Below are 27,535 nucleotides of genomic sequence, written 5' to 3'. Positions count from 1 at the left end.
CGTCGAGGAAAATGGGAATCCGACCATTTTGGTAACATCACCTTCTCACGCCTTGAATTAAACGAATGTTGCGAATATTCTTTTTTTTTTTTCCCCCATGACTTGACGAAATAGGTTTTAAAGCTGAACAGGGCGCTTGCAATGCAAAAATAATCTCACAAGTGACAACGTGTAATAGAACACTCTGCGCGCTGATAGACTATGACGGGCTGAAGCAAAGCTTGGGCGAGCAACATTCTATGTTTTCAGGTCGGAACTGTTCCCCAAGCAAAGTATTTTAAAAGGTTTCGCCGTTCCACTGCTGAATCGAGGATGAGTATTGAGAGATAATTTGTTGGCCCGCTGTATTAGGAGTGGGAGTGGGAGGGGCGTATTGGTTTGGTGCACTGAAGATCTTTTGAGTCACACCGAACATTTCTCCTTCGGGGGTGATGGGAGGTGTGTAGAGACCATGCTGAACCACAGAGGGGAATTGAGGCTTCTGAGGTGTAGCGAGTGTTTGGAAATATTCTGGTCCTGCCGGCTTAGCAGTGGTGGAGGGCGGAGTGAGCTCATAGGTAGGTGTCAGTGGTGTCCGCGCTGGAGCAGACATGGCAGCCTTCTGAGCAAGGAAGTTGGTCAGGACGCGAGAAACGCCAGAATAACGAACCGAGGCATATTTGCGAGCCAAGATGCTAGAGGGTTCGTGCACTTTCTGTAACAGTTCCATGACAGTGGTGCTGCAGAAATGAGAGCCAAATTCGGCGGCACGCGCTTGAGGCCGGCCCAGAATGTGTCGTGCCAGGACAAGAGCTGAGAGAGCAAGAGTCGAGGACTGCTTTGACACGAAATCTCGGTGGTAGAGGGCAATTTCAAGAATGTAGAGAGTCAGACTCTCGGTCTCCGGATCGTAGACATTGTCCTTGACTGCCAAACGCATGAAGCTGTCGACAGTGGGATGACCAATGGCCCAGCCCAGGGTGGACAAAACATGCCATTCCATTTGCAAGAACATGTCATCGTCGTAGAGCGAACAGCACATCGACTTCAACTCCTTGATGGTGGGAACCTTCTCTTTCTTGTCTCCATACTTGGCGGCAATAAGGAGGGCAGCGCAACCAACCAGTTGGTAATGACGTTTGTAAACGACTCTCTTGGAACAGTAGCGGTCGAGAAGGTTGATGGTGAGAAACAAGGTCTCGGGAAGTAATTGAAAGGCTGAGTGGGCTTCGACGAGGAAGTCGAGGAGATATGGTCGCATGAACCATTGAATCTCTGTCTGAATATCAATTGCATCGACATCGGGCGTCGTTTCAACCTGTGTGTTCAATGCTTAGTTCAAAGGTTCATTGATAGCTTTTAAAAAAAAAAACCTACGGCCATCTTCAGCATATGCTCAAGCATATCTTGTTGGTATTCGTCTGCGTCTTGTCTTGATAATTCAGAAGCCATGAGGTGTTGCCGATGTCTTGCGATCTCTTTCGCTTGCTCGGGGTTCTTGATGACTGGGCAAGAAGGTTCACCGAAGACCTCGACAATTCCACTCTCATAGCCACTGTCCGTGGAGCCAAATGAAGAGATCCTGTTGTTGAAAGCCATCCCGCTACTATCGGGTAGTGACACAAATCTAGGTCAGAATTGAGCAAGAGAGAAGATAAACGGGGCTTCTGCTGCCAGCAGGGTGAAGTTAACGACGCATAAGAGTGAATGGCTGTCGTTGAGTAAACTTCAAAAGTAGTGAAAAGATCGGACGCAATCGACTGTTGCGAAGGACTGGAGGTGGCCAGGAACCAAGGACCGAGAAGTGACTTTTAAACTGGAGCCGTGCGCAAGATGGTTAGCTTCCAGATAACGATAGGCCACAATTCTGTCGGAGCATACCAAAAGGGAGGAAAACCGGCACCAGGATTGAACCAATTCTTGTTACTAGGGGTCAGCACGAATGCTGCATCTGGTCAAGGATTGGAATGGCAAGCAGATTAGTTGCTCGTGCGTAGATGCAGCGAAGGTCGAATGAACGCCTCCGCTTGCTTGAATTTGGGCTCTGGTTGAGGAATGTGGGCGACAAGACCACCAAAAAAAAAAAAAGGATACCAGCTTTCTGCACTCTGGATCTAAATGGAGATCAGTGTCTGTCACGTAGGGGGGATAAAAGACCCTCTGACCTTAGAATTTCCAGAAACACATTGACTATTCTAGACCTTCGTTTGACCTTGCCGTGCTGGAATGAGGCGAAAGCTTTGCGAGATGCAAGTCTGATTAAGAACCCTGTCAGTGAATGATCTTGGCTAAATGAAGAGGAAGGCAGAAGAAGCGTCTCCAGGAGTGGGAAGCTAAGTCCATCCGTGTCCAACAGGGCTTTCCAGATTTTGGGTAAAGATATCGATTCAGAGCTCCAGTGAGTCTAAATTCCGTTCCTTGCAGCGAGGTTGGAACCACGTCCTCCCTTCCCTTAAAATGAACTCGAGGAAGTCATGAGATTGATATCGAACGAGTCTCTCAGTTGAAGGGTTGAACATGAGAGCAGAACTGCACCCCTTTCGTTCAGGAGACTTTCTCACAATTCTCAAGCAGATCGGTTTGATTCTTCTCTTTAGTGTCATCCAATCAAGGGCTTCGTCTATCCACAGTGGGACTTGCAGTCGACAGCTAGGGAGTGTCCGTGTGTACGGCGATGATGAGGGAAATAGGACGCTGAGCCACCGGTAATTTGGACATCAGATGATGATGTTGAGATTCTCAGGGCTGATGTTGCAGAGCTGAAAGCTTTTGTTGTTTCCTTTCTTTTATTCAGGAAAGAAGATGTCGTTGGTCCCGCGAGACCTTGGACAAATTGACTCTCCAATGGACATCCTCCTTTTTTCGGCAGCCAGAAGCAAAGGAAAGCTTCTCACCTTTCTTGAATCGACGGGGTGTCGTTTGACTGCTTCCTATTACCCAAGGCAGGACGCTATCCAGAACGTTCCGCACCAAAAAAATAAAAACGAGTGCAGGTAAGGAGAGCAGATCAGGCTCAGCAACAGGAGCTCGGACAAGGCTCAGTCAGGAGGAATGGGTGAAAGCTGGAGGGAATAGGAGAGTCGAGGACATGGGAGATGCTTGGAAGGATCGTGGTGTATCTTGTCGTCCAACGACAGAGGAGAAGGGAAGAGAAAAGGATAAAAGGACGAGGTCAAGGCCTCATGGAGATTGCGGGAATGACAGAGGAACAGGAGATAGAGATGGAGAATGACACGGCAGGTCGAGATGAACGATGAGAGTTGAGTGGAGGAGTGGAGTGTGCGAGCAACAGAGTTGGACTTGTCAGGAGGAGCTGGTGAGCTGGACTCTGGCAGAGTGATTGGGTGCAGCAACCAGCCCAGACGCTTGCAGGGATAACGCTGAATTTGGCGGACGACAACGACGTGCAGGACGCTGCAATTGAGATATTGCGAGACAGCGAAGCCAGCCCGCCGCCGGCCAATGGAGCCAAACGGGCCAACCAACCTTGACGATCAGCCAGGAACCACCCAACAACAGGAAGGAAAGGCTAACAGCCTGACGCGGGCAACTTACAATCATGAAGTTACAGGAGATGTTACCATACGCAGGAGTTTCTGTATCAGATTATCGTGCATCGTGAATATCAAGCCGCAAATTCGACCTCTCCAGGCCAACTTGCGACCTCCATTGTGGCAGATGCTCATTTGTCCGATTGATTGATTTGACGGTTGACCGCCCAGGTCTTCAGACAGGTCGTTTCCAGGCTTGCTTTTAGAGATCCGAGGCCTAGAAGACGATGGTTCACAGGTCACCAGACTAACCATGAGGCTCTTCTAGCTAAGGATTCAGGGTTCCCTGGGCACTGGCTCTTCACTAACCAACCCATTTTGCAACTTCTTCCTTCCCCTTTTCCCGACAGCAACCAGTCTTTCAGTCCAACCACATTGATAATTTCCTCCGTATCCTGCTTTGCTGGCCTGATGCTCTGTATGAGTTACGGAGTACAGCTGATTCATGACTTAGCATCGACTTTTCTTTTCTCCTGTTTTCCAGTTACCCGTACGAGACCGAGCGAGTTGGTATCCGTCCAGCGCATCAGCATGGGGGTGTGGTCGCGCGGCCGGTGATTTTCACAAAAGCGTGTCAGGTCGCGTCCATTGGCCCAGCCGGTGGGCAGGTTCCTGGTTTTTTACCTGCTCTAATGCAAGCCCACATGGTGCCAGCTGCCCGGGGCCAAACTTGACCGGAAAACTTGAGCGAATGGCCATCGCAAGAACCAGACTTCGAATGCCATCATCGACCTGACCCCCCCTGCGTATTGACGTGAGATATGTACGGTCTCTCCGGACGGAATCTCTCCTGTCCAGTCTTGTTCGCTACAGGCTGACTTTATTCAGCAAGGTACTTAGGACTGACCGGTACAGATGATTGTCATAGATACCATCAAACGACTTGAAGTGACGGCGATCACGAAATCACCCCTATACTCCATTTCCTGCCGGCTATGTTACCATATCTTTCGGAGGTCTTCAGGATTGTGCAACTTTTTGCCGCAGGGATAGACCATGGCGATGCCCCTGTTCGCGTGCTCTGCTTGAGATCTCTGAGATCTGGCCCTATCTCTCTCAGGTACAGTACGGACCCATAATTATTAAATGGCCATGACTTTCCAGGCGGACTCTGTTGGAGTACCGACACGGCTGACGGCTGAGACGGTACTGCCAGTCGCTTCGAGTCTGCAGCTCTTTTGTCAATCTCCAACTAGCCTTGCCGCTTCTGGCCTGCTCATCTGAAGCGGCATTCCGTCGCTGCAGGTCTCCTTTTCGTCACCTAGTCGATATCCCGAAATATTTTTGGAAGGATATTCACTGGCCCATTTCCGCTGATGGGATTGCTTAGCCAGACTCTGCTTGCTACAAAGATTTTCCGTTTGCTTCCATAAAACAAATTGCGATTTGACTTTGCTGATGCACTAGATTTGTTAAGTGGTTCAGAACTCAGGCAGCTACGCTTCTGCGCAACCCAGACTCGCATGAAACGCCTTGACCGTTCATTCTTGATTTGAGAATATCCACTCATGGACATCAATGCGGGGTGAGACCAGAAAAGGCCGGTGAGGTTAGTCCAGCTGATTTCTCACCTCTCCATTTCTTCAGGAACTTGTAATTGTAATCTTGTTACAGCTTGATGATAGACTCGGATGGCATTGTGAATGCGACGCAGCAAACACGCGATCAGGAAGGTGAAAGAAAAATAATTTCCCCAGAAACGCGTGGACGGAGATGAAGCTGAGACAAACCGAATACCGAGGCCTCCGGATCGACCAGCAGTCCCAAGCCAACAGTGTCACATAGGCCCTCGATAATGGGGGCAAATCCAGACGAAAATGATTGCGGCTTGCTCCGAAATATGCATCAATCACCATACTCCATCTTCTCGTGTTCACTGGACTGAAATCTTAGATGACCTCGAGCCTTGACCGCGGGGTATTTTACCTAAAACCCTCCGACGCCGGCTAATGAGCACGAAACAATGGGCACATGAATAAACAATGGCACCAGCACGGCCGAAATCCTAACCGGAACTCGATCTCATTGAAGAAAGAATGGTTCCCGGCAGACACACGACACACACAGATTGGGTCCACCACACTTGGCCAAAGTGCTTGCATTTGACGCGTGAAGACTAATATTAGGTGGCACCGAGGAAGGCTTCGAGAAGCAGGGGTATTTCTGCTCTCCTGTACAGCCCCGATTTGCTTGGAACTCTACTCTTCCCCACTATTCTGTCCCCCTGCTTTTGGTCGCTAATGATATGTGTTGAGAGATTCTCACTTGTGACTCTCAAACGTGGTAGCCGAGAGCTTCCAAGACAGTGCAACTCTTATCATCCTTCTTTTTGCGCAGGTACCGAGATCCTCCGTTTATCCACCGGGCCACATAAGAAGCGGCTGGTCGACCTCATCGAGCCCGGCCTAGCAACTAATGATCAGCAATGCGAGACAAAGAAAATGGACAGTTTTCCGACTTTCAATCCACCAGTACCTGGCCCTCACCCGCAACGAGATTACAGAGTCGGGCGAGAGACTTCGCGTCTCGAACTTTGACCTCCAAATTTCGGTGGTTCGTGCCCGGACAAGCCATCAGCTTACCCAGGATGCTCACCGCCTTCGACTCACTGGATCTTTTGTCTTCGACGGCGGTGTATCTGTCGCGCAGTTCCAGTCTCGTCTAGCCTTCAGGATTCCATCCAACTTTTCCAAAGCATTTGTCAAACGAGAAGTAGTCCATCTCAACATGGACCGATCGAATTTCCAGCCGTCCTGTTACTCAAAAGCAACATTTGCCGTGGCACATGATGGGGCCTCGGGTGGAGGATCCTTTCTGTAAAGATATGTCTGCCTGGGACTCCTTCTCCACAAGGAACCCCATACGATTAAAAAGAAAGAATTTCACCAACGGATCGCCGAGATCAGCATTGTCTGTGCTCTCAGCCGACTACTTTCTTACGTATATTCGGAGGCAACCGAACTTATTCTCCTCTACGACAGGCGTCATCCTATCAATAAGTTCCCCACGGGCTCCAGTCAATTGGGATAACACAGCACTGTCCAACCACTTTCCACGTTTCGGAATTTTCGAAGCACTGATAGCTTCCATCAATGTTGTTGCCGGAGAGCTGGCTGGGGCAACGATCCAATAACAGTTTCTGGCGGAAAAGAGACGATTTTATCATGTTTCCCCTCTCTGCCAATTCTTCAAATAAGAAAGTGCCTAGGCAAGTGGAATGGAATACCAATGTTGATGGAGCACTGGACCTGGAATGATACCACTGTGTAAGTACTCACAGGAGAACTTAGGGTCTCCCTTGGTAAGTCCCTGTCACGCAAGAAGGCCATATATTCACCACGTCAAGTACTTTCTTTCTATCGATATCAATGCAACAATACAATTCAGCAATTTCCAACCAGGCACACTTGCAGCCTATTCTCATTTCGGGTACGCCAGTCATCCCTTTTCGGTTCCCCTCAGAAGATCTAGTGAACTAGCAGCATCCTTTATCCTCCTAGTTATCATGTCCTCCACTCAACAGTCTCAAAAATGAGTCCATCAATGGTATGCAACACAAGCACTGTTAAAGTTGAGTAACTGCTCAATCAATACATTCCTGTGGATGTCGAACCTCGTTCCTGCCTCCACGATATCTCTCGGCGACAAGTCACTAGACATAATAACGAGGATCCAGCTCATCGCAGGTTCAGGCAGACAGTAGACTTCGTCTCAAGACATCCAAGTATTCTGGCACTACTGATGAACGATGAATTCCTGTCCGCAGTTCCTCGCTCTTGCACGATCCAGCTCGACTACACGGCTCTCGGTATGCAAACAAACCAGCAGAGTTGGTTTAGGTTTATTGTACGCCCAATATAGTCCAAAGCGTCGCGGCAGAGTGTGAATTGCTCGCGTTTAGCAAATGGCGATATCGTAGCACTTCCACAAAGCCCACATGATTGAATACCCCCGTCGCGAAGTTGGAGTGGCCGTTCGCGGTGGGAAGGGCAAGTTGGAGCACCAGATTCATCCGCGACCTTGAGGCGGTACGGTACACCGCCGCAGGCGCTACCAATAAGACCTTTGACCACATTGATGAACCATTCCATATTTGTGAGGCTCGCCTCGACATCGTGCCGGTCTAGATCGGAGCAGATGGCTTCACAATAAGACTGCGACAATGCCGTCTTTGTAGACTCACACCGGAAAATCTGCGTCAGGCATCTGCTTCCAGCATCCCAGACGCTCTACCACGATCGCGTCCCAGTAGAACAAAAATTGAACATGATTTCTTAGCCGTACTGTCAAGCTCTTGCAATGCATGACAATATTCCAGGAATTTCTCATAGAAGCAATATGAGCAGACTGGTAGTCCACTCAAACGGAGGCGGCTTTTGTATTGTCCCAAACAAAGATTTCTGTCGGAGGCTTGATTGGGCTTGAGTAGAACGAAGTCTTACGATGTTGGCTACTCCAAGCGCCTGGCTGGAGATGCTCATTGTTGTTCGCGTGGAGTTTTCCATGAAATTTCAGAATCCTCATTAAGAATATCAAGGAGTTTCTGGTCTCTTCTCCGTCCTGAGACTGAATAATTTGGGGTAGTCCCAGCAAAAGTCACTAATCTGGCATTTTGCTGACCATTCTTCGGACCCGGTAACATGCAGAGCATCCAGAACAAGTAGAGATATGCTGTCGACATGTACGAGTTGTCCAACTGTCAATGCTTGAGCGTGCTGTAAGTATTGTCGAATATTTGGCATGAGGCACACTCATATTGCTTGGAGGAATCGTCTTCAGGATTGATGATTTACTAAGTACGTGACGGCCCAGTCAAACAAACTACTCGACTGTATACTAGACCCAAACCCCTTTTTCGATCTGCAAATCTGGAGTATTCCTGAAATGTAAGCGCTTACAATACGTTTCCTTTCACCAGAGACATCCCGCGAATCACGAATCAAGAGAAAGAAGAGACCCATCCAAGGATCGTAATCGAGTACTGAAAGAGACTGAGTAACATAATAGCGGTGAGCGTCTCGTCTTCGACGGACTCATTCTCTAGAGCAAGCAGTTCCTGGAGCGAGCTGATGGTGGAGATATAGCGATGATAACAAGAGTCAGAGCATGCCAGACCGCAAGAGTGCAGCATATCCATGTCCGACTGCTTTTCATCATCCAATTTGCGTATAATGTTCCTGGAGATCGTGGGAGAAGAGCACAGAGAATCAAAGCTGCGAGCACGCTGCGCCAAGTTGTGGGAACTATCTCTACCGCGGCCGCGATAGCGAGAAGTTCCTCAGTGATGGCTCCAGTACAGAGGACGACATGACCGGCAACGAATGCTTCTGCTGTGGGATTGGTGGCACATACAGTGCAGCTAACAGCACTAAGACTGAGCCCCCCGGTTTTCCGGCCTAGGAGATCAACATCGGCCCGACGAATGGGATGATTCGAGGCCCGGATCAGAACGAACGCACAGCCGAGCACGGTCACGTTGAACTTGGCAGAAAACTGCATTTGGTCAGACATGGACACAAGAAATCAGAAGGCATGGGGAAGACGACGAGAGACTAACGGCATTATAATGAGTATGATCTACTCCATCTCATTCGATTCGTAGGTCTCCTTCTCAGTAATTTAGGTTTACAGGAACCAAAGAAATGGTGCGAATGGTTCCAAGTTGCTCATTATCATCAGAAACGGTGGCGTTTTCACTGGACCTAGACTGCTTGATGAAGGTTTGGTTTTATACTTTGCTGCTATCGGAACGGGCCTTGTACATATTCCATCTCGACTTCTTATCAACCTTCCTCTACAAACTCCTCCATATACTTCAAACTTCGACTATGATCCTCTAAGTGTTCCTAGAAGCTTGAATTAATCCTCAAGATACTAACACTATACTGGGTTTTCCTATTTCGGCCAGATGTTGTCCAGCATGAGCCAATAGGAGGCAAGATTGCCGCGCCGACGCTAGGCAGGAAATAACGCTTTGAGTTTTGCGAGGTACTGAGAACAATTTGAAGCCGCCTCTGTATTTCGCTTTCTTCACAAGCGCTGTCAGCGAAAGTCAAGCCGCAGATAGCGGTGTCTCGACTGCGGAGAGCCGATTTCTGATACGTGTCGTTCATGTTGGCGACATCCCTTTTGGAAGGCACGAAGCAAATTTTACTTGCTTCCAGGTACTACCCAAGTTCCTCAACCTCGATGAAGCCTTCCATGGACATGATTCTCTTCCAAATAGGGGATGCAGATTCCTCTACGATTGTTGAACTGACTAGATATAGCCCCTGCGCGTCATTATACACTTCGTATTGACTAACTATCGATCAAAGTCGCTATCAGAGATATGCCTCTCTGAAAGTTGGCATGTCGCTTCGCTTGGTCAACTACCGGCCCCCGCTTCAGCTACAAAGAGCACACTGGCTCGAGCTAGGCTGTAAAAATGGACTACGGGGCTCGACATAGATGCCCTAGTTTGGGACTACTTACCCTCTTACAAAAGGTACATGACTGACCAATCCGCATATTGTGCAAAAGCCCCCGGCAGATACTAGAGCCGCATCTTGAACATGGTCGAGATGCCTTTCTGAGCAGCGACTTCGGTCTGAATGCGGTCAATAGTGAGACAGTGAGTTGCATTTTTCGACAGAACAACAGAACTAATATGTGAACCGGAATAGATACCGAGAAACTATCGGCAGAGCAATCTCATCAGCTATCTCCCTCAGAATCAGTTCCTCGAAGCGAGAATGATAGAAGAAGCCGCCTGTTATAACTCTCTGATTTGTCGACCGCAAATGGCTTCGGATTACCAGGCTTTCCTGCTCATTTTCACCGTCCAGAACTGTCACTGCACCACACTTTGCACAACAAGAAGACTATCTTCAATGATGGAATTGAAAATGACAAAACGTTCGACTTTCTGGATAACACTACTCCTTCTCCCTCTGGCAGGGTTGACTCAAGCACAAGCACCCTGCCCTGCGGACCACGCGACTACTTTCGCTCTAACAATATGTCTGCCCAGATATCGCGGCGGACGGGAAACGACTTATTGACATATCCTCAGTGGGGGTTTCTCCTGCTTGCTTCTAAAAAATATGCGTATCTGTCTGGCCGCATTCCCGGTGCCAATTCGGTCCGCAAGCCCATTAGCATATCCGCTCCTCAGCAAAAAGCTGTCCGACGGCCGATTATGGACTCAAAATCGTATCGTTCACTGTCTATAATATTTCAGAGACCAATATACAAATAACAATGCCAACGGAAGCGAAGGATGATATTACTCCGTTTCATTCTATGACGCATAAGTGTTGAATGTCCCCTGAGATATCAAGTTAGGTTTCTGAAGACTGATGCATAAATCTCAGTTTTGGTGACAACTGTCACATACCGGTCGCATTTTCTAGTGGCTCTCGGGGGACCTATGTGCCGAAACTGGCTTCATGGGGATGGCTCAGCAACAATCTGGACAGTCAGCAGTGCATATCAAGGGGTTATTTATTCCCTACGACGTTTGACATCATACTTTGCGGTATTATGCTTAGGACGAGCTCAGAGATGTTGTAACCGTGCAAGGTCTACAAGATTATCTTAAATCGGCGCCTGTCGCACGTTCTTGCATATCATCTCGTCCAGCCCCTGAAGAGGCTACCTATGAGGATCCGTCCTTGTCTCAAGCGGAAATGGTGCCCGGAATTAACAGCCAGCAAATCTCACCAACGATTTTCAAGCGGTTCCAAAAAAATGTCACATCCTATCCTTACATACCAGGCACCTCACGCAGCATGGGACACTTCTGGTACGCCTCCGGGACAGCATATTTCGCCAACTATAGCACCGACTTCGTTGCACGCCCCTGGGTTTCCGATTCCGGATACCTGCCTGTCGCACCGATGGAGGTAGTGCATCTGACCTTGGGCATCACGCTCTCTCTGGAGTGAAACAAGTCATACATTTCCATATTCTACAGAAAGCCGCCGCTCCAGCAGGAAGGCTTCTGGTGTTTAATAATATACCATCGTGAGGGATACTTGGTCGAGAATCCTCTGGACATATACTCAATAAGAGACCAATCGAACGTCGCTTATCCAAATGGAACACGGGTCTACGCGGAAGGAGGACAGGGATTTAGTCTTCTGGTCACAACTCTTGTTGGGGGGAGGGAAAAGGGGGAATCCTGTTAATATCCTCGTCCAAGCAACTATGGCGCCGGCGAATGGGACGTCGAACCGGTTGCCGTCGTCGCAGGAGCCGGGTCCGATCTCATTGTCCTTGTGCTGGTATGGATCAACCGGGCGCTTCTGAATGGGAGCTATCCGTACCCTTTGTTCGCGAATGGTCCAGCGATCACAGAGAAAAGCACCGAGTCCAAGTCGCCGCCTTCCTCGGCCTTCTCCAGCTCGAGCCGCGAATCTTCTGCCGCTAGGATCTAAAGAAATGGAAGTGACAATGCTGCGATGGCCTAGCTGCAGGGGATTAGGTAAGTTGATTTGCCTCGGTTTTAAGGAACGTGTTAGAGCTATTTCCAGTCCCAGTCGTGTCATGAAGTTGAATGTATGGGGGGCCATTGTAGAGAGTAGTCTGACAAGAAAAGGCAGTTTTGTATTTATATATATAAAATCTCTTCAACTCTGGTGTTTCTCGTCGCTGGCGTAGACAGCAACCCGCCGTGCTGCATTTGGAACTGGATACTATCGGGGTCATCTAGTCCAGGATACAACAGCAATAGAATATTGACATGGTACAGATATAACACGTAGCACGGGTACATCTCCCGCAGCCTCCTTTGGCGTCTATGGATCAATATTGCCAGAATCCTTCACGTCTCTCATCATGGCAAAGTGTGACTTTGTTGGTGGCGTTTATGTGTTCTGTGCATCCACTTCTTCTATCGTATCATGCTCCGTTCTAGATGAGTCGTTCGTGTGGAGGGAATGCAGAGAATAGATAGATAGTTGGACTTTGGCGTCTTCATGAATTGATTTGATCGGCAATCATCACGTGCCAGTCCAGTCGAGACAGCACACTGGGGTATTTGACAAGTTGAACGACGGAGAGACAAGTGTTTTCGCTTGGTGAGCATTCTCTGTCGTAGGATGGCACTGTCTGTTCTCGTCAAGGTAAAGAAGATCCGGACTTGGGTATATGCGTCTTGGACGGGCAAGGACGATAACAGAGTTGACTCAGTCCACAGAGACAGACAAGGTTTCATGGGAAGAATCTGACTGTCCGGTCCCAGAGAGGGGCCGTTTTCAAGCATGTTAAGGATGCTGACTCCGCTGCGAGAAAGTCATGGATTAATAGCCTAGTAGTTTCCCGAGACATAGGCGATCAGCCACCTCCTATCGGCGTGGCACTTGAAGCGTTTGCTCACGAGCAGGCTGTGATTTCAGCTGCCTCCATTTGTTACAGTCCGGGTTCTGCATTGCACATTTCGGACAGACGAGTGTCGTGGGGTCCTCTCGAATCAAGGACACGGTTGCCATGTTGTCGGAAACGAACCCGCTCCGGCACCATCTTTCGATCCAGTAACGCAGCCATCCATCTTCCCTTCGAGCTCGCCAAATGTGGGACACTCTGCCGGATAATTCTCTGCTGTATTTCTCACTGATAATTCTCCATCGAAACTCTGCGGTTGAGGTGAATTTTCCACAATCAGGGCAATAGCGAAGGTCATTTGGTATCCAACCACGACCTAATTGATCCTGGAAGAAATGTTGAAGGCTCTCGATTTTCGGGGGTGTGATGAGCAAATATTCTAGATGCTCGTTGCTGAGAGCCAACCGTAACAGTGATTTGCAACATAGAGCGAAACAGCAACGATCCAGGACGTCGAGGTTATCGAAGATTGCATCCAAGATCTCCGTTGGTAGTTGAAGAATCTTGGCTTGAGGAGTCACGCTAGGGCTTCGATCAGCCACTTGACCATGGACGATCTGTAAGAAAGGTTAGCTATGATAGAAGTTGATGAGCATGAAACATACTCCTGGAGGGAGCTTCATGAATAATCTGAACATTTTGGTCAGGTCGTTGAGGTGAGCAAACGTGAGAAAAGTCAAGACCAGTCTTCGAATCGAATGGAGCGAGCTTGCAAATAATCCCCACAACGAAAGGACGTTGCATATCAGGAACTGCAAAGTTATTCCCCACCTAATGAACGTAGGCAGACAGAAGCAAGTTCTGAAAAGGTCATATCGAAGGGCCAGAGCAGGAAAAAGGAGATCACTCTCCAACAATCGGACACATGTTTGGACTCGCATTTCATTGTGGATGGATCCGAGCTTTTAGACATACAAGACTGACCCAGGCAATCCCATCTTCACCGAATGTTGTACTCGAGGGACACAGAATGAGCAATTCTGATAGTTCAATGAGGCAGCCCCTGGATCCTGAATCATCAACCGGTGGCTAGTGGCATTTGATGGCCGATCGATACTTGGCTATCAACCCACAACCGATTCTGAGATCCTAGGGCTTGTTGGCATTATTGAAAATCTACTGCCTAACCAAAAGCTGGCTTGTCAGTCTCCTCCGTCCACGATCGACAGGGCGGTCGCCAATCTAGCTCTCACATGGCTCAGGATTGGCGAGAACTGCTTCGCCTAAGCTGGCAAGCGAGAAGGATCAGGGAGGTTCCTGTCCCACTGGCTATGGCGGTGGCATGTCCAGAACAGGTAATGTATCGGACGCAGAGTCAAACTGTGACTAGTCATATGGAGTGTGATAGCGGCCTCTGTCGGAAGCTGTCGATGAAGGAGAAAGTTTAATAAAACTAAAGCCTTAGTAGGCTGCAGATTTGGAGTCGGCCGTTGACGCTGGCGCTCTGGAGCTCTGGAGCAAGTAGCCAATTGGGCTTGCCTTCCCCGTCTGAAATGGATCGTCCATTTGGCTAGTGAGAAAGAAGCTCAGGAGCTGTGGGAGAACTGCTTTCCTAGGTGGCATATTCCTAGGTAGTCACACCTGTAAAAAGGCGTATTGCCTGGGAGGTTGTGGTCTAGCTTTTGTCGTTTTTGTAGGATCCCCTGCATTCCGAGTGAGATGGTTGTCCATGGTCTGTGATGAGCTCCTTTCTGACGTTTGGACTTTGCTCCGCCCAATTTGTCTTCAATTTTATCACGAGTTCACACTGATCAGAAGACATTGGGCCGCGGACCGCAGACCCCATTCTTCGCAAAGTCGCCAACCTGACCCAATCAGGCTGTTCATCCCCGACTCTCTGATGGTCAGTCAGTGGCTTTTCACCTCCTAGTCTCACCAGTGATGTTGATGATTGATTCTTGCTTGGCTGAAGTCCCGTGGGTCGTCCGTAATAATGTTCTTGTTGACGGGGTAGAGGACTCCGCATTTCATTGCTCTCCACCAAGCAGGCAAATTGGAGGGACCTAGTGCTCCCCGAATCGGATCGGACAATAAAAACGGGTTCACTGTGCCTCACCATGGCCTCTAGTCGTGCGCACCTGTGGGGGGACAGGGTGTGTTGGTTGAGATGCCCAATGACAGTACGGTCAGGTATGAAACAGGTCTGAAGGAATGAGGTCTCTTCCCTTCTCCCAATTCCCATCAGCGATGGCGCTCCATGCGATCCTCGGTATATCCACCAACTCGAAACCAGTATCATTATAGTATTACTCGTCAATGCGGGGATGGTTTATCTGATAGATTTGGGGCACGACCGAAGTGATGGGACTATTCGAGAGGGTAATATCTTGCGGAGGATCATCCTGGCGTTGTTCACTAGCAAGACACTGAAGGTTCGGCGAACGGCAAACAAGGATGATGACTGGAATGAGGCGAAGAAACCGAAGATTTCATATAGTCTATGAGCGGCACCTCCGTGTGCTGAGAAGTTTGGAGAGGATGGACAGTCGTGTTAGAAATCTGGCGCGAGAGAACCCCTCGGTTGTTCAGATTCATTGCTGCCTTTTCTATTGCAGACGCAGGCCCGAAACGTGAAGCGATGCACGTGTCTGATATGCCAGACTCCTCATACGATTGGCGATCATATGGTGCTGAGTTTAGCAAATGGGTTAATTTCCCCAAATCGAATTTTCTAAAACGGTATTCTGTCTTGCGCTTCGTAGGACAATGGTACACACTCAGCCCCTCCTTCTTCCACTGCTGCTGCTAGGTCTTGCTGTGGTGCTTGCTGAGCTGACGTTCAGCTTTCCCCTCTCCTGCGAACCCTGCTTGTTGGACACTCCCTTTCCATGGTCCGAAGTCGTCGGGCTGTTCCAATAATATATCATCTGCGCCGCTAGAACGGCATTCAGGATGAACGCGGCCACGAATCCATACAAGATCAGCTTATCGTCCACCTCCTGCATCGTGGTGTAAATCCGACTCAGGCTGCCGAATAAGTAATTGAAGACCGCAAACGCAGACAACTGGCCCGTTCCACCCTGGCGGTATATTGTGAAGATCTGAGGCAATTTGCTAGCAAGACTCAGGAGACCTGCACCTGCTTGCAGGCTGGTCATCTGGCTATTGCTCACAAGTGTATCAGAGACCATGAGTGCGTACACTGCACTCCCGACTGCGGCGAGGAAGGCTCCGGCCTGCGCAGTCTTGTTTGAATATGCGAGAATCAGGACACTGATAACCACATCTTGTATCGCAATCAAACTGGTCTCGCCATACGTACTAAACGGGAAGCCATTGCGAACATTGTAGGCCAAAGTGATCACAAAACTCGCCGTCTCGAGAAGGTAGCTCGTAAAGGAAAGACCTTCCGACGACCCTGACTGAACGAGTTTGATGATCTGAGGAACTTTGACAATAGAGGCCGCCGTGATGATGCCGATGCCTAGAGCCTTCGATATAGCGAGGGATACGCACTCGGGGTGAGAGGAGAAATCGAGATCGAGGAGGAGGGCGCCATGGCAAGGTTCACCCAGTAGGCTGATGGCGAGATCATTGATAGGACCGGGCAAATGGGTGGTGATGGGTACCAGGTATGGTTTCAGAGGGTCAATGACAATTTGTTGAATCTGATCCATCTTGAGCGCTCGAGAATTGAATAAAAAGGCAGTGCGCCGCGATGGTTGGGAACTGTCCAAAGGAAGTGAGGCCAGAGTGGCACAGATATTTACCTACTGGCTACTGTACGAGTAACTATGGAGTTACCGAGTTATGCCCATCAAATCTCGGGGGAACACGTGCGGGAAGCCTTGGCGGGGGCCATTATGCGTAAAATCAATTCAGGGGATCTCAGCCTCGAGCGACTTGGCTTGCGACGGCTAGTCTTACGCTTGCACAGATGTCATTGGATCCGACGCCGAAGTTGGAGATCTCTTGATTCTGGAGCTATAATACAAAAGGCGCAGAGCCGGATAAGCGGGACAAAAATTTGTTATACATGTCCTGGAGATGGTGCAGTGATATTGGCCCCGGTTGTGTAGCTCTCCACATCACATTTTACACAGGAGATGGCGAAAAAGAATTGTCAGCGGGACCGTCCGTAAACGTGAGGTGGTAAGTCGCTAGCTGGCCCTGAGTCAAAGCCGACGGCGACCCGACAAACTTGTCTTGACCGTCAGTGTACTTTGGAAAGGCAATGACGTCTCGAACACTGGTCCTATCTGTCAACATTGCCATCAAACGATCAAAGCCCAGAGCAAATCCTGCATGTGGCGGACAGCCGCTCTTGAGTGCGTTGAGAAGATGGCGGAAATCTTCCACGCGCTCCGGCTTCATCTTCAGAACTTCTCGCAGGACAAACTCTTGCATGTCGGCGGTGTGGATACGACGGGAGCCACCACCAACTTCGACGCCATTGATAACCAGATCATAATGATCACCAATGACGTCCAATGGGCTGGTTACCAGCATCGACAGATCTTGACCCTGTTTGGGTGCGGTGAATGGGTGATGTGTTGAACAAATTCCAGCAAGACCGCCTTGTCCTGGTTCAGATTCCTGCACGGGAGAGAATAGAGGAAAATCGGTGACCCAAAGAGGCGAAAAGCCAGAAGGGGCAGGAATGAGTTCTTGGGATATTGCGGCTTGATAAATATCGCGGCGTAGATTACCCAATACCGTGGATCCGCCGACGAACCGCGCTTTGGGACGAGCCTGGACAATGAAAATGTCTCCAGGCCGAGGGTGGAAATGCTCTTCAACCCGAGCGGCCCCGTCATAGCCGAAACTCGCCAGGCCGGTCAGAGGCTTCTTAGGGTCATAAACAGCGACACCGGGGATACCATCCACATTGCGGACATATACGTGTGAGGACGGCGCGTCGAGAAAAGACTTGATAAACCGCCCACTCTCAACAGGGTCACATCCCTGCATGTCAATCTTGACCATCTCCACGATGGGATCATCCAGAGAAGTCAGCATCCCCTTCACATGGCCTGGCAGCCAGTCATCGATTCGATGAATCTCTGACCCAAGTCGTGTATCAGGCTTGTCTGATCCGTAGCGACTCAGAGCTGTCTCGTATGTAAGTTGAGGAAAAGTCCAGCTGTTCAATCCCGGGCTGTGATTTGGAATCACCGAGGGTCCTTTTAAATCGGGGTTGCACAAGGGGGGGATGTTTGGTACATTTGGCCAGATGGAATTAACCAGGATGTTTTCAATGGCGGTCATGACCTGGGTCCCTCCCGCAAATGACATCTCAAGATCGAACTATCACTCTGGTTAGTATCTCTTATCCAATGAATACCATGGACGTCAGGAGGGTACCTGTGTGAATTCGGGTTGTCGATCGGCTCTCAAATCTTCGTCCCGGAAGCATTTAGCCAGTTGAAAGTATCTTGATATACCGGACGCCATGAGAACTTGCTTGTACTGCTGAGGGCTCTGGGGCAGTGCATATGCCATTCCCTTCTTTCTTGTTGGCACTATAAACTCTCGAGCACCCTCTGGGGTGGATTTGAACAATAGCGGAGTCTCGATTTCATCAAAACCCATGCGCAGCATGTGTTCGCGTATCTTCGCAGAAACCTTTGCACGGAGGCGTATGCGGTAGCGAAGGTCATGGTCGGTCCTGAATTGCAGGTGGCGCAATTCAGGGGGGAATGCTGTATCGCACTGCGCGATAGTATCTGGAGGAAACGAATTAAGAACCTTGATGGAGTGCGCCCGTATTTCCACATGTGAAATTAGGTCGACCATTCCAACAAAAGGATCCAGCTTCCGAACGGTTGCCTCGTGCTTTTCCTCTCGCTGTTGAGATCCATCCTGAGATCCGACTGATGGTTTAGACCAAGCACCCTTTTTAGAAGGTGCTGGCCGTTGGACGATAGAGCCAACAATTTGTACCGGAGTGTGAGCTTTTATACTTTCTGCAACATTTAAGCGTGTATCCAGTGAATCTCTATTCTCAGATTTGGTCGATTCCAGCTTGGAGTCAGAATCATCCCTTTGTTGTTGGCCACTTTGGCCATCCTTTGGCGCAGCTGGGGTCGCAGTCGCGAGAACAACCTGTACGGCGAGTTCCAGGCGCGGATCCACTAGTTGGAGGAAGTCGAAGCCTTTGATAGACCTCTGCGAAGTCAGGAAGCCAAATATCTGGACGTGGTTTTGATCGTCAGGGTGATCGGTAGAGGGGAGGGAATTCGGGTCTGTCTTTAGCAAGCTTTCCCAGCTCGTCTCCAGAGAAGGGGTGAGACCCACGCGCAATTAGCGATTGTCTAGATAATCTGGATTTTGAAGTCCTTACTGCTGCGCTCAAATCTTGCCAAGGATTGGTACTGTTCCTTTGACAAATTTGGTGTTCGAGTGGTCTTTACGTCTCTTCCAGGAAATCTTGGTGGACGACCTTCGTTCAGATCCTCCCCCGCGTCATCCCTCGCGGTAGTAGTGCTCGAGTATCGTTGGCATAGAGTTAATCTCCTCGAAGGATGAATGGAGGCCGTTCGTCGTTGCTGAAGCTGCACACGGATGTATCTAGATATCTCGATGTAGCTTTCTCGTAGATGCCAGGCGCGAGTAATCGGTCTTTGGAGTATCATCTCCTGTGGACTGCAGAAGGGTCACCGTGAAGCATCCCAGTTGTAGCAATTGATCAAGCATCCTTCAATTTATCTGCAACTGAATCATCTGAGGCGCGAATCGATGCGACAGAAATGACGGCCTCCGGCTCGCAAAGCTCCGATGGGCATCTCCGCACATGATGAAGTTCTGCACCGCGGAGCCACATTCTCTTTCTTTCTTTTTTTTTTTTCCCTCATCCTTCCAAGTTTTTGAACATGTGGGTGCTTATTCTTTCTATGTATTGTGGAGATGTGTGCTAATGATCGACTAGATGATGAAAGCCTAGCGTGTATCCTATGATACGTCTCTGCCCGCGACACCAGCAGGCTCTCTCTTCGGAGCTTAAGTGGCGTGCTGGTTCGAATGGGATTTGAGGCAATGATATCTGCGTTCGGCACAAACCTTCTTGTTACACATACGGACGCGATTATGGCATCTCTGATCTAAAGACTTGGAAGGATAAAATGATTCTTTTGTCCACATTTCGCTTGGACATTCATGCATGTGACACGATGAGAGACGACTCCCTTGCGTCAGGTATTTGACATGGCCGGAACAGACTCATAGCTCTCTTCCATGAAGACGCTCCAGGCCGCAAGTGCAGCTTTCATTTGAGACGTTGACCCTCCAAAAGCAACCCTGACATACCCTCGATATTGCAAACTTTCACCAAAGCACTTACTGGCCGGGCAGACAAGGAGACCAGCTTTTTCGAACAGTTTCAAGCAAAAGGCATTGTCATCAACAGGCTTGCCCATCTTGTGGAATTTGATCATGGCCGTCGTCCCCGCTAGTGGCTTCACCCATGAACAAGCCCAGCCGTGCTCTTCAATAAATGCTTGAAGGAGTTCCAGGTTTGTTTGGCATAATCTAATGTTCCTGCTTAAGAGTGCGTGAATGCATCGATCGCTCAAGGCTTCGGCGGCGACTGCTTCATCGAGCTTCGACCCGGTCATTGAAGTGTAGCGCCTAGATCTCTTGCAGGCATCGATGATTTCTTTGTCCTTAGACGCAATCCAGCCAACTTTGATCCCCACCAGGCTGTAAGCTTTGCCTACGGCGCCAGTTACGACGACTTTTTGGTGGCCCAAATTGATCGTTGATGGCGGAAAATCTTCGCTGGATGGTAATATCGAATGGAACAGTGGCCGGTATGTCTCATCAGCCACTATCACGATGCCCTTCTCTTCCGCTATCTTCAATAAGATTTCGAGTGTTGGTTTAGGGACAATCGCCCCCGTAGGATCACACGGACTGTGGATTACGATGAAACTGGTGTTCTCTTTGATTAAATTCCTCAGCTCATCAGTGTCAAGCCGCCACCTTTTTGAAGGATTTGCCTCCCACAGCGTCACGTCGGCACCAAGCAGGCGAGGGACTTTGTAAAGCAGCTCGTCGACAGGATGTTGGACGATCACATGGTCTCCTGGCGCAAGCAAAGAGGCGAAAACTGTATAGTTCGCTGCGGCGGCTCCATTGGTGATGACTATGTCTTCCGGCGCAACTCCCGCAGAACGAGCGGAATAAAGAGCAGCCAAGTTGGTTCTGAGCTCAATATTACCTTGGTTGTCCTCATTCTCCTCAAGTATTATTTTTGTCAGCGCCAACTGTTCTTCTGAAACTGTCCTGTTCTCAGAGATGTCGAGTAGGTCGGCGATTGAAATGATCGAGGCACTAGATGCAAGCAGATCATGTTTGGCGGATTTATGATAGTTTTCATTCCGCTAACCCTGTCAGCCTTTCAAGCATTTCACCTTGATTCGGGGACAAATTTACCTCGATCAATCCCTGCGGCATCGGGCTGACCATTCTAGGGGGATGTCTGGCGTCTTTTATTACAGAGTATAGGCGAACAGGGATCTTGCGGGCATGCCAGATTGGAGTTGGGCCATTTAAACAATCTCTTCTTTTCCTGAGGAAGGGCAGAAGGTTTCCTCCCCACTGATGAACTCGTATCGACGGACGGGTACCTGTTGCGTGCCTGTGGCTGACGATTGAGGGACTGGCCGCGGTTGGAGCTCGTACCTCGTAATTCCATCCACTACCACTCACTAATCGTTAAAAGATGGAATAGAGCTACTAGCTGCCCATTTGCCGGCTGCAGCATATCAGAGCGTATCAGGATGCAGGAAAAGCGTTCGAAAGTGGCCACTAGCTTCATCCAGCCCGGGAGAGAGACGCGGCCGCTCCCCCGCCCACGCCTGCGCCTGCGCCTGCGCCTGCGCATCCGTCTGCGAATTTCTTCGTTGTGTAGGTTGCCGACTCTTACCCCGTCTGTCAATGGTGTGATATCTCGCACCTCGCTTCGGGACCGTTTCGCCGCATATTTGTATCCCATCAATACAAGTTTATTTCGACGACGCCGATCCTCGAGCACGTCCTCTTCCTTTGCGACCTCTCATCTTCCCCCAAAAGCTGGCGGTTGAGCTCCCGGCAGTAGGCACCAGCCACAGCAACTGACATCTCTGCACGTGCAGAATCACGAAATCTATCCTCCATGCACCTCCATGGCTTCACGACAGCCGTCCTGCTGGCCGGTCCGGCATTGTTGGCGGCAGCAGCTTATCCTAATGACACGTCGCCAGCGCTGATGCAAGAACCATTTTACGATCTCGCCAATGGTTGCCCACCCTGTCCACGGTGTTTCGACTGCCACTACGATGAGTTCAAATGCTTACAGTATGCGAACTGTAGCAGTGCGAACGGGAAATGCGTATGTCCTCCTGGCTTCGGAGGAGATGATTGTGCCCTGCCGTTGTGTGGGTCTTTGGCGGATGGGAAAAACAGATCACCAAGAAAAGGAGACCAGTGTGAATGCAAAGAGGGTTGGGAAGGCATCAACTGCAATGTCTGTACCTCTGATCAAGCCTGCAACGCTATGATGGTCCTGGGGGAGGGTGGCGTATGCTATCAAAAAGGAGTACTCGTACACGAAAATTTTCAGGTTTGCAATGTGACGAACAAGGCCATCTTGGATCAAATCGATCCGAGGATTCCCCAGGTGACTTTCTCCTGCAAGGCGGACGACGCCACTTGCAACTTCCAGTTCTGGGTCGATCAGAAGGAATCGTTCTACTGTGCTCTGGATGAATGCTCATGGGAAGCGCACGACACTAATGTTCGCAACACGACAAAGTATTCATGCAAGCACGTAAAATGTTCATGCATTCCGGATCGATTTCTATGCGGAGAGGATGGATCCGTCAACATTGACGAATTCCTGGAACAAGAGATCAAAGGACCTGCTTCCTTCTACTCGCAGCACACGTACGGTGGAAGCTCCAAGGACGGAAGCAGATTTGAAGAGCCGGCCATGAACAATTTGATCTCGATGATCTTCGGAGACGAATATATCTCTCTTCAGTGCCGAGCGGGAGAGTGTCTATACGAGACCGATGTGCCAGGGTATGTTCAACCCATCAAGGAGATAAATACGCCCCTGATTGCCGGGGTGATTGCTGGTTGCGCTCTTTTGGTTGTCGCTGTGACGCTCATATCATGGTATCTGACTCGACGAGCTGCTTACAAGAGATGGGGCGCTATCCGATTGGGCGAAGGCGCCGAGGATGATGCCGCAAAGTCAATGATCAACCATACCCCGATGGCGCTACAGTTTGAGAACGTGTCTTACAATCTCAAAGGAAATGAGATTCTGTCGGGCATATCAGGCATCGCTCATCCCGGGCAAATCACCGCCATAATGGGTGCCTCAGGAGCGGGCAAGTCAACTTTTTTGGACATTCTCGCTCGTAAAAACAAACGAGGAACCGTCTTGGGTAACATGTACGTAAATGGCGAAAAAATATTGGACGCCGAATATCGGAACGTCATTGGTTACGTGGATCAAGAAGACACTCTCCTGCCAACCCTGACGGTCCATGAGACCATTCTCACAAGCGCCCTCTTGAGACTTCCTGCTGATATGGGCCATTCGGTCAAAGAACAGAGGGTCATCGAGGTGATGCAGCAGCTCGGCATCTACCACATCAAGGATCACATGATTGGCTCGGAAGAAGGAAACGGTCGAGGCATCTCAGGCGGTGAGAAAAGACGAGTTGGTATTGCCTGCGAGCTGGTGACCAGCCCCAGCATCCTCTTCTTGGATGAACCAACAAGTGGGCTCGACGCGTTTAATGCGTTCAACGTGGTGGAGTGTCTAGTGACTTTGGCGAAGACATACAATCGAACTGTCATCTTCACTATTCACCAACCTCGTTCAAACATCGTCGCCTTGTTTGATCAACTTATTCTGCTTGCCAAAGGCAAGACAGTGTACTCTGGGCCGTTCTCGACTTGTCAAGCATATTTTGACCACGTTGGATACTCCTGTCCCCCCGGTTTCAATATCGCAGATTACCTGGTGGATCTTACAATGCACGCCAGTCTGCCACACTCGCCCATATTTGACGACGCCCCCCGAGATTTGTCGGAGCGTGATGGACTAGGTACCGAATCAAGCAGCACCCGTGCTGTAAAATCCATTGCCAGCGTGTCGAATGCCAGCGTGGAAACCCCCCACGATCCGTCGGCTCGAGTTAAACCCAAGCGTCGCATCTCTCTGAAGCAAAAACAAGACCGTCAATTGTTCACACGCAAGAAAACGGGCAGCTCGACTCCCCCAACACCCAAGACCGATGATGAAGACACCGTGGTCGGAAGAGCAACTGGGAGCATGCGAAGCTGGTTGCAGATGTCAAAGAGAGACGGATCCAACCCACCGCCAGTTCGGGAAGATCCCGATGATTTGCCTCCAGATGTCAATACGGATCTAGATATTCTGGTGACCAGCTTCAAGAATTCCGACGTAGCTCAGACTACCCACGACGAAATCGCCGCTTCTATCCAAGCTGCTTCCGCGGCCAATGGTCACAGCACAGAAAACACCACTCCCGAACCTGTGACGGGCTCCATCAAAGGATTCCGTCGCGTCAGTCTTCCACGACAATTCCTCATTCTTTCCAAGCGAACCTGGCGAAATCTCTATCGAAACCCCATCTTGATGCTTACCCACTATGCCGTTGCCATCCTCCTAGCGGTATTGTCTGGTTGGCTCTTTTATGGGGTCACAGATGATATCGGCGGTTTCCAGAACAGACTCGGTCTCTTCTTCTTTTTGCTAGCCCTCTTTGGGTTCAGCACCTTGACGAGCTTGAATGTGTTCAGCTCTGAGCGGCTGATCTTTGTCCGAGAAAGAGCCAATGGGTATTATGCCCCGATCACATACTTCTCTGCCAAGGTGATCTTCGATATCGTCCCGCTGCGGTTAATTCCACCCATCATCATGGGCATTATTATCTATCCGATGTCTGGTCTTTTACCACAGTGGGGGACATTTTTTATTTTCATGTTGATCTTGGTGTTATTCAACCTGGCCGCTTCGGCCATCTGCCTGACGATTGGAATTGTATTTAAAGACGGGGCCGTGGCCAATCTGATTGGCAGCTTAGTGATGCTTTTCAGCCTGTTGTTTGCTGGTCTCTTACTCAATCTCAACCATGACTCTGTACAATTGGCGGCACAATGGCTGCAAATGGTGAGTAACTCTGTTTTGCCCAGCGAAGTCTTTTTCTAACCTGTGGCATAGTTATCAATCTTCCACTATGGTTATGAAGCCCTTATTGTCAACGAAGTGGCCAAACTTCGACTGAAAGACCACCGATATGGACTCGACATCGAAGTTCCTGGAGCCAGCATTCTCAGCGCTTTCGGGTTCGACAACTTGGCCCTGTGGAGTGACGTGATTGGGTTGGCGGTGTTCGCCGGGGCATTCATTATCATCGCGTATGGGGCGATGCATTTCTTGCTCGTGGAAAAGAGATAAAGGAAGCAAATGGAGATGATCCGATGAAGTCACCCTTTTGACGATTTAGACATACGCCGCATCCCACGGGAGTAAATGGACGGATAGGTCATTGTCTGCGATTCTGAGATATATATTAACAAAGACTTATTTTCAAGCACCCGCATTTGGCGACCCGTCATGAGACTCAGTGCTGCCGGCCAATGGGGTCCGATCTGTAAAAGACGTCTCGGAATGCGACGGGCAAGCCGAGGGTTTTATCTCGAAATGAGGAGTATGACCGCAAAGTCAAACCCGATCTCGGAGACGCCTTCTATGCGGGGGAAGTTCAGGACTCCGTCTCATTTCATCCTTCTTACACTACCTTCGTCCCTCAAGCATATTCAACTTTTCTTTGGTGTCGAGAGCTGTACCGTAAGATATGTGTCTCTCGACCCTTGGGTGAAACCAATTCGATCGGCAGAAAAACATTTACCCAAAGAAACAAGGCAATTCGTTCTGATGAGCAAAGCTTCCCTTCGGTGTGAATTCGAGAACCATGGGCACCTTCATCCGTCCCGGTTGTTGTCGCATCTCATCGGCGAGCTCTGCAAGACTTCGATTTTCCAGACATCGCAACTTCTCTTTGTCGACTCGAAATTCGTCGTCGGTTGATCCAAGGGCAATAGCTGAGACGTTTCTCCGCAAGTTCTCCAAGGGCCAGACCTTTGTTCGCAAACAGCTCTTGGACGCCAATCAACTGCGACTTTTCTCTTTGACTTTGAACAGACCACACCTATGGCCGAGCTCAGGACGACTATCCAAGACACTTGAGCAGACGGAGCCTCCTCTCGGAACCCCTATCCCGCCAGCATATCATCTCATTTACTTTACGCCCGCCCAACTCCCAGGAATTTTGGGGCTGGATGGGACCGATGCTTCATTTAACCCGGACGTTCCGTTCACACGGCGAATGTGGGCAGGAGGATCATGTCACTGGCCGGGGGCTGACCCTGATTCAAGCGCGCGATCGCTGTTGCGAGTGGGTGATATCGTCACCGAAGTAACCAGAGTCTTGAGTTGCGAGCCGAAAGTCATCCAAAAGACAGGAGAAGATATGCTATTAGTGGGGGTGGAGAAGGAATTTTTGAACAGCAGAGACGAGTTATGTGTACTGGATCGAAGGAACTGGGTGTTCAGAGCCGCACTCGATCCCTCAAAGCCAACCCCCTTGGTCCCCAAGCCTGCCGAACTGTCACAGGCTGAACTTGATGAGGCTGCTAAAGGCAAGATGGTGCGAGAATACAACCGCGATGAGGCCACTTTATTCCGCTTTTCGGCGTTGACATTCAACGCTCATCGAATTCACTACGACAGGCCCTGGGCAACAGGGGTGGAAGGTCACAGGAATGTGGTTGTCCACGGCCCTATGAATTTGATTGCCATGTTGGATCTCTGGCGAGATGAAACTGTCAGCCAGGGAGTGGGGTCGGCACAGGATGATATCGTGTATCCGGAGAAGATCGAATATCGAGCGACAAGCCCGGTGTATGCGAGAGAGGCATATCGAGTGATGATGGATGACGCCGCGGTGGGCCAAAAGGAAGCAGAAGTGAGAGTGATGAGCAACGATGGCACAACATGCATGAAGGGAACGGTGACTGATTGGTCATTGACATAATACCACCCCGTCAAGAGAGGATGAGCCGTGCGTCGCTCTTGACTAAGGGGGTGTCACTGGCGGAGGATGCTGAAAGAGGAGAGATACATCCCACGGGATAATTCGAATTGGTTGGCACAGCAGAAGGGATTATCCAAGTACCTCTTTGTGAACCGACTTTCGAGAAGGTACTCCGGAGGACAGCCGTGAGTCCGCGCTGCTAGTCAGTGGGGATGCCTAAGCGTCTTCCATAGAAATGCCCCAATTGTTGGTAACTTGTATCATAGCGGCTATCGTTAAAGACCCGCTAATAAGAGCGTGTTGTTCCCTAGCCTCACGCTCTCCACACTTTTCACTCGCCCCTCCAGATTCCGATTCTGTCTCTCTGCTGCTCTCCGCGATCTGATCTTGGTGTGAAAAATTTCGATACGGAGTGCTTTCGCCGGCCCCCCCACCCTCCTCTATGCAGTACAATAGACTCTAGTCCGGGGGGTTCTCTTCCTTTGCAGCCTCCACTCCCCTGGGTTTACGACTTGCCCACCACGACCACCGCGACTACTCCCGTACTTTGTGCCCGCTTCCCACCTCCTACCTCTGTCCTGT

At 49.8% G+C, this 27,535-nt stretch overlaps 7 protein-coding genes across 7 annotated transcripts; 2 read left to right on the top strand and 5 right to left on the bottom strand.

Moving 5' to 3' along the window:
* Positions 1-277: 277 nt before the first annotated feature.
* On the bottom strand, positions 278-1,578 carry Z518_05018 (uncharacterized protein; the record flags this gene model as incomplete). Its single annotated transcript, XM_013418723.1, has 2 exons — positions 278-1,297; positions 1,357-1,578. 2 exons carry the CDS (start codon positions 1,576-1,578, stop codon positions 278-280), a joined length of 1,242 nt encoding a protein of 413 aa, XP_013274177.1.
* Positions 1,579-12,859: 11,281 nt separating this feature from the next.
* On the bottom strand, positions 12,860-13,534 carry Z518_05017 (uncharacterized protein; the record flags this gene model as incomplete). The annotated part of the gene is made up of 2 exons (XM_013418722.1): positions 12,860-13,453; positions 13,502-13,534. The coding sequence occupies 2 exons, from the start codon at positions 13,532-13,534 to the stop codon at positions 12,860-12,862; spliced, it is 627 nt and encodes a 208-aa protein (XP_013274176.1).
* Positions 13,535-15,613: 2,079 nt separating this feature from the next.
* On the bottom strand, positions 15,614-16,513 carry Z518_05016 (uncharacterized protein; the record flags this gene model as incomplete). Its single annotated transcript, XM_013418721.1, has 1 exon — positions 15,614-16,513. One exon carries the CDS (start codon positions 16,511-16,513, stop codon positions 15,614-15,616), a length of 900 nt encoding a protein of 299 aa, XP_013274175.1.
* A 418-nt stretch (positions 16,514-16,931) lies between these two features.
* On the bottom strand, positions 16,932-19,471 carry Z518_05015 (aspartate-tRNA ligase; the record flags this gene model as incomplete). The annotated part of the gene is made up of 3 exons (XM_013418720.1): positions 16,932-18,143; positions 18,201-19,081; positions 19,180-19,471. The coding sequence occupies 3 exons, from the start codon at positions 19,469-19,471 to the stop codon at positions 16,932-16,934; spliced, it is 2,385 nt and encodes a 794-aa protein (XP_013274174.1).
* A 555-nt stretch (positions 19,472-20,026) lies between these two features.
* Positions 20,027-21,302, bottom strand: Z518_05014 (uncharacterized protein; the record flags this gene model as incomplete). Its single annotated transcript, XM_013418719.1, has 2 exons — positions 20,027-21,217; positions 21,270-21,302. The coding sequence occupies 2 exons, from the start codon at positions 21,300-21,302 to the stop codon at positions 20,027-20,029; spliced, it is 1,224 nt and encodes a 407-aa protein (XP_013274173.1).
* A 688-nt stretch (positions 21,303-21,990) lies between these two features.
* Z518_05013 (uncharacterized protein) lies at positions 21,991-25,314 on the top strand (the record flags this gene model as incomplete). Its single annotated transcript, XM_013418718.1, has 2 exons — positions 21,991-25,026; positions 25,078-25,314. 2 exons carry the CDS (start codon positions 21,991-21,993, stop codon positions 25,312-25,314), a joined length of 3,273 nt encoding a protein of 1,090 aa, XP_013274172.1.
* Positions 25,315-25,831: 517 nt separating this feature from the next.
* On the top strand, positions 25,832-26,953 carry Z518_05012 (uncharacterized protein; the record flags this gene model as incomplete). The annotated part of the gene is made up of 1 exon (XM_013418717.1): positions 25,832-26,953. The coding sequence occupies one exon, from the start codon at positions 25,832-25,834 to the stop codon at positions 26,951-26,953; it is 1,122 nt and encodes a 373-aa protein (XP_013274171.1).
* Between the last annotated feature and the right edge of the window lie 582 nt (positions 26,954-27,535).

This window comes from Rhinocladiella mackenziei, assembly GCF_000835555.1.
Source record: "Rhinocladiella mackenziei CBS 650.93 unplaced genomic scaffold supercont1.3, whole genome shotgun sequence".
Classification (NCBI taxonomy): Eukaryota; Fungi; Ascomycota; class Eurotiomycetes; order Chaetothyriales; family Herpotrichiellaceae; genus Rhinocladiella; species Rhinocladiella mackenziei.
The sequence above is the reverse complement of the archived record's forward strand: the minus strand, read 5'-3'. Positions and strand labels throughout refer to the sequence as shown.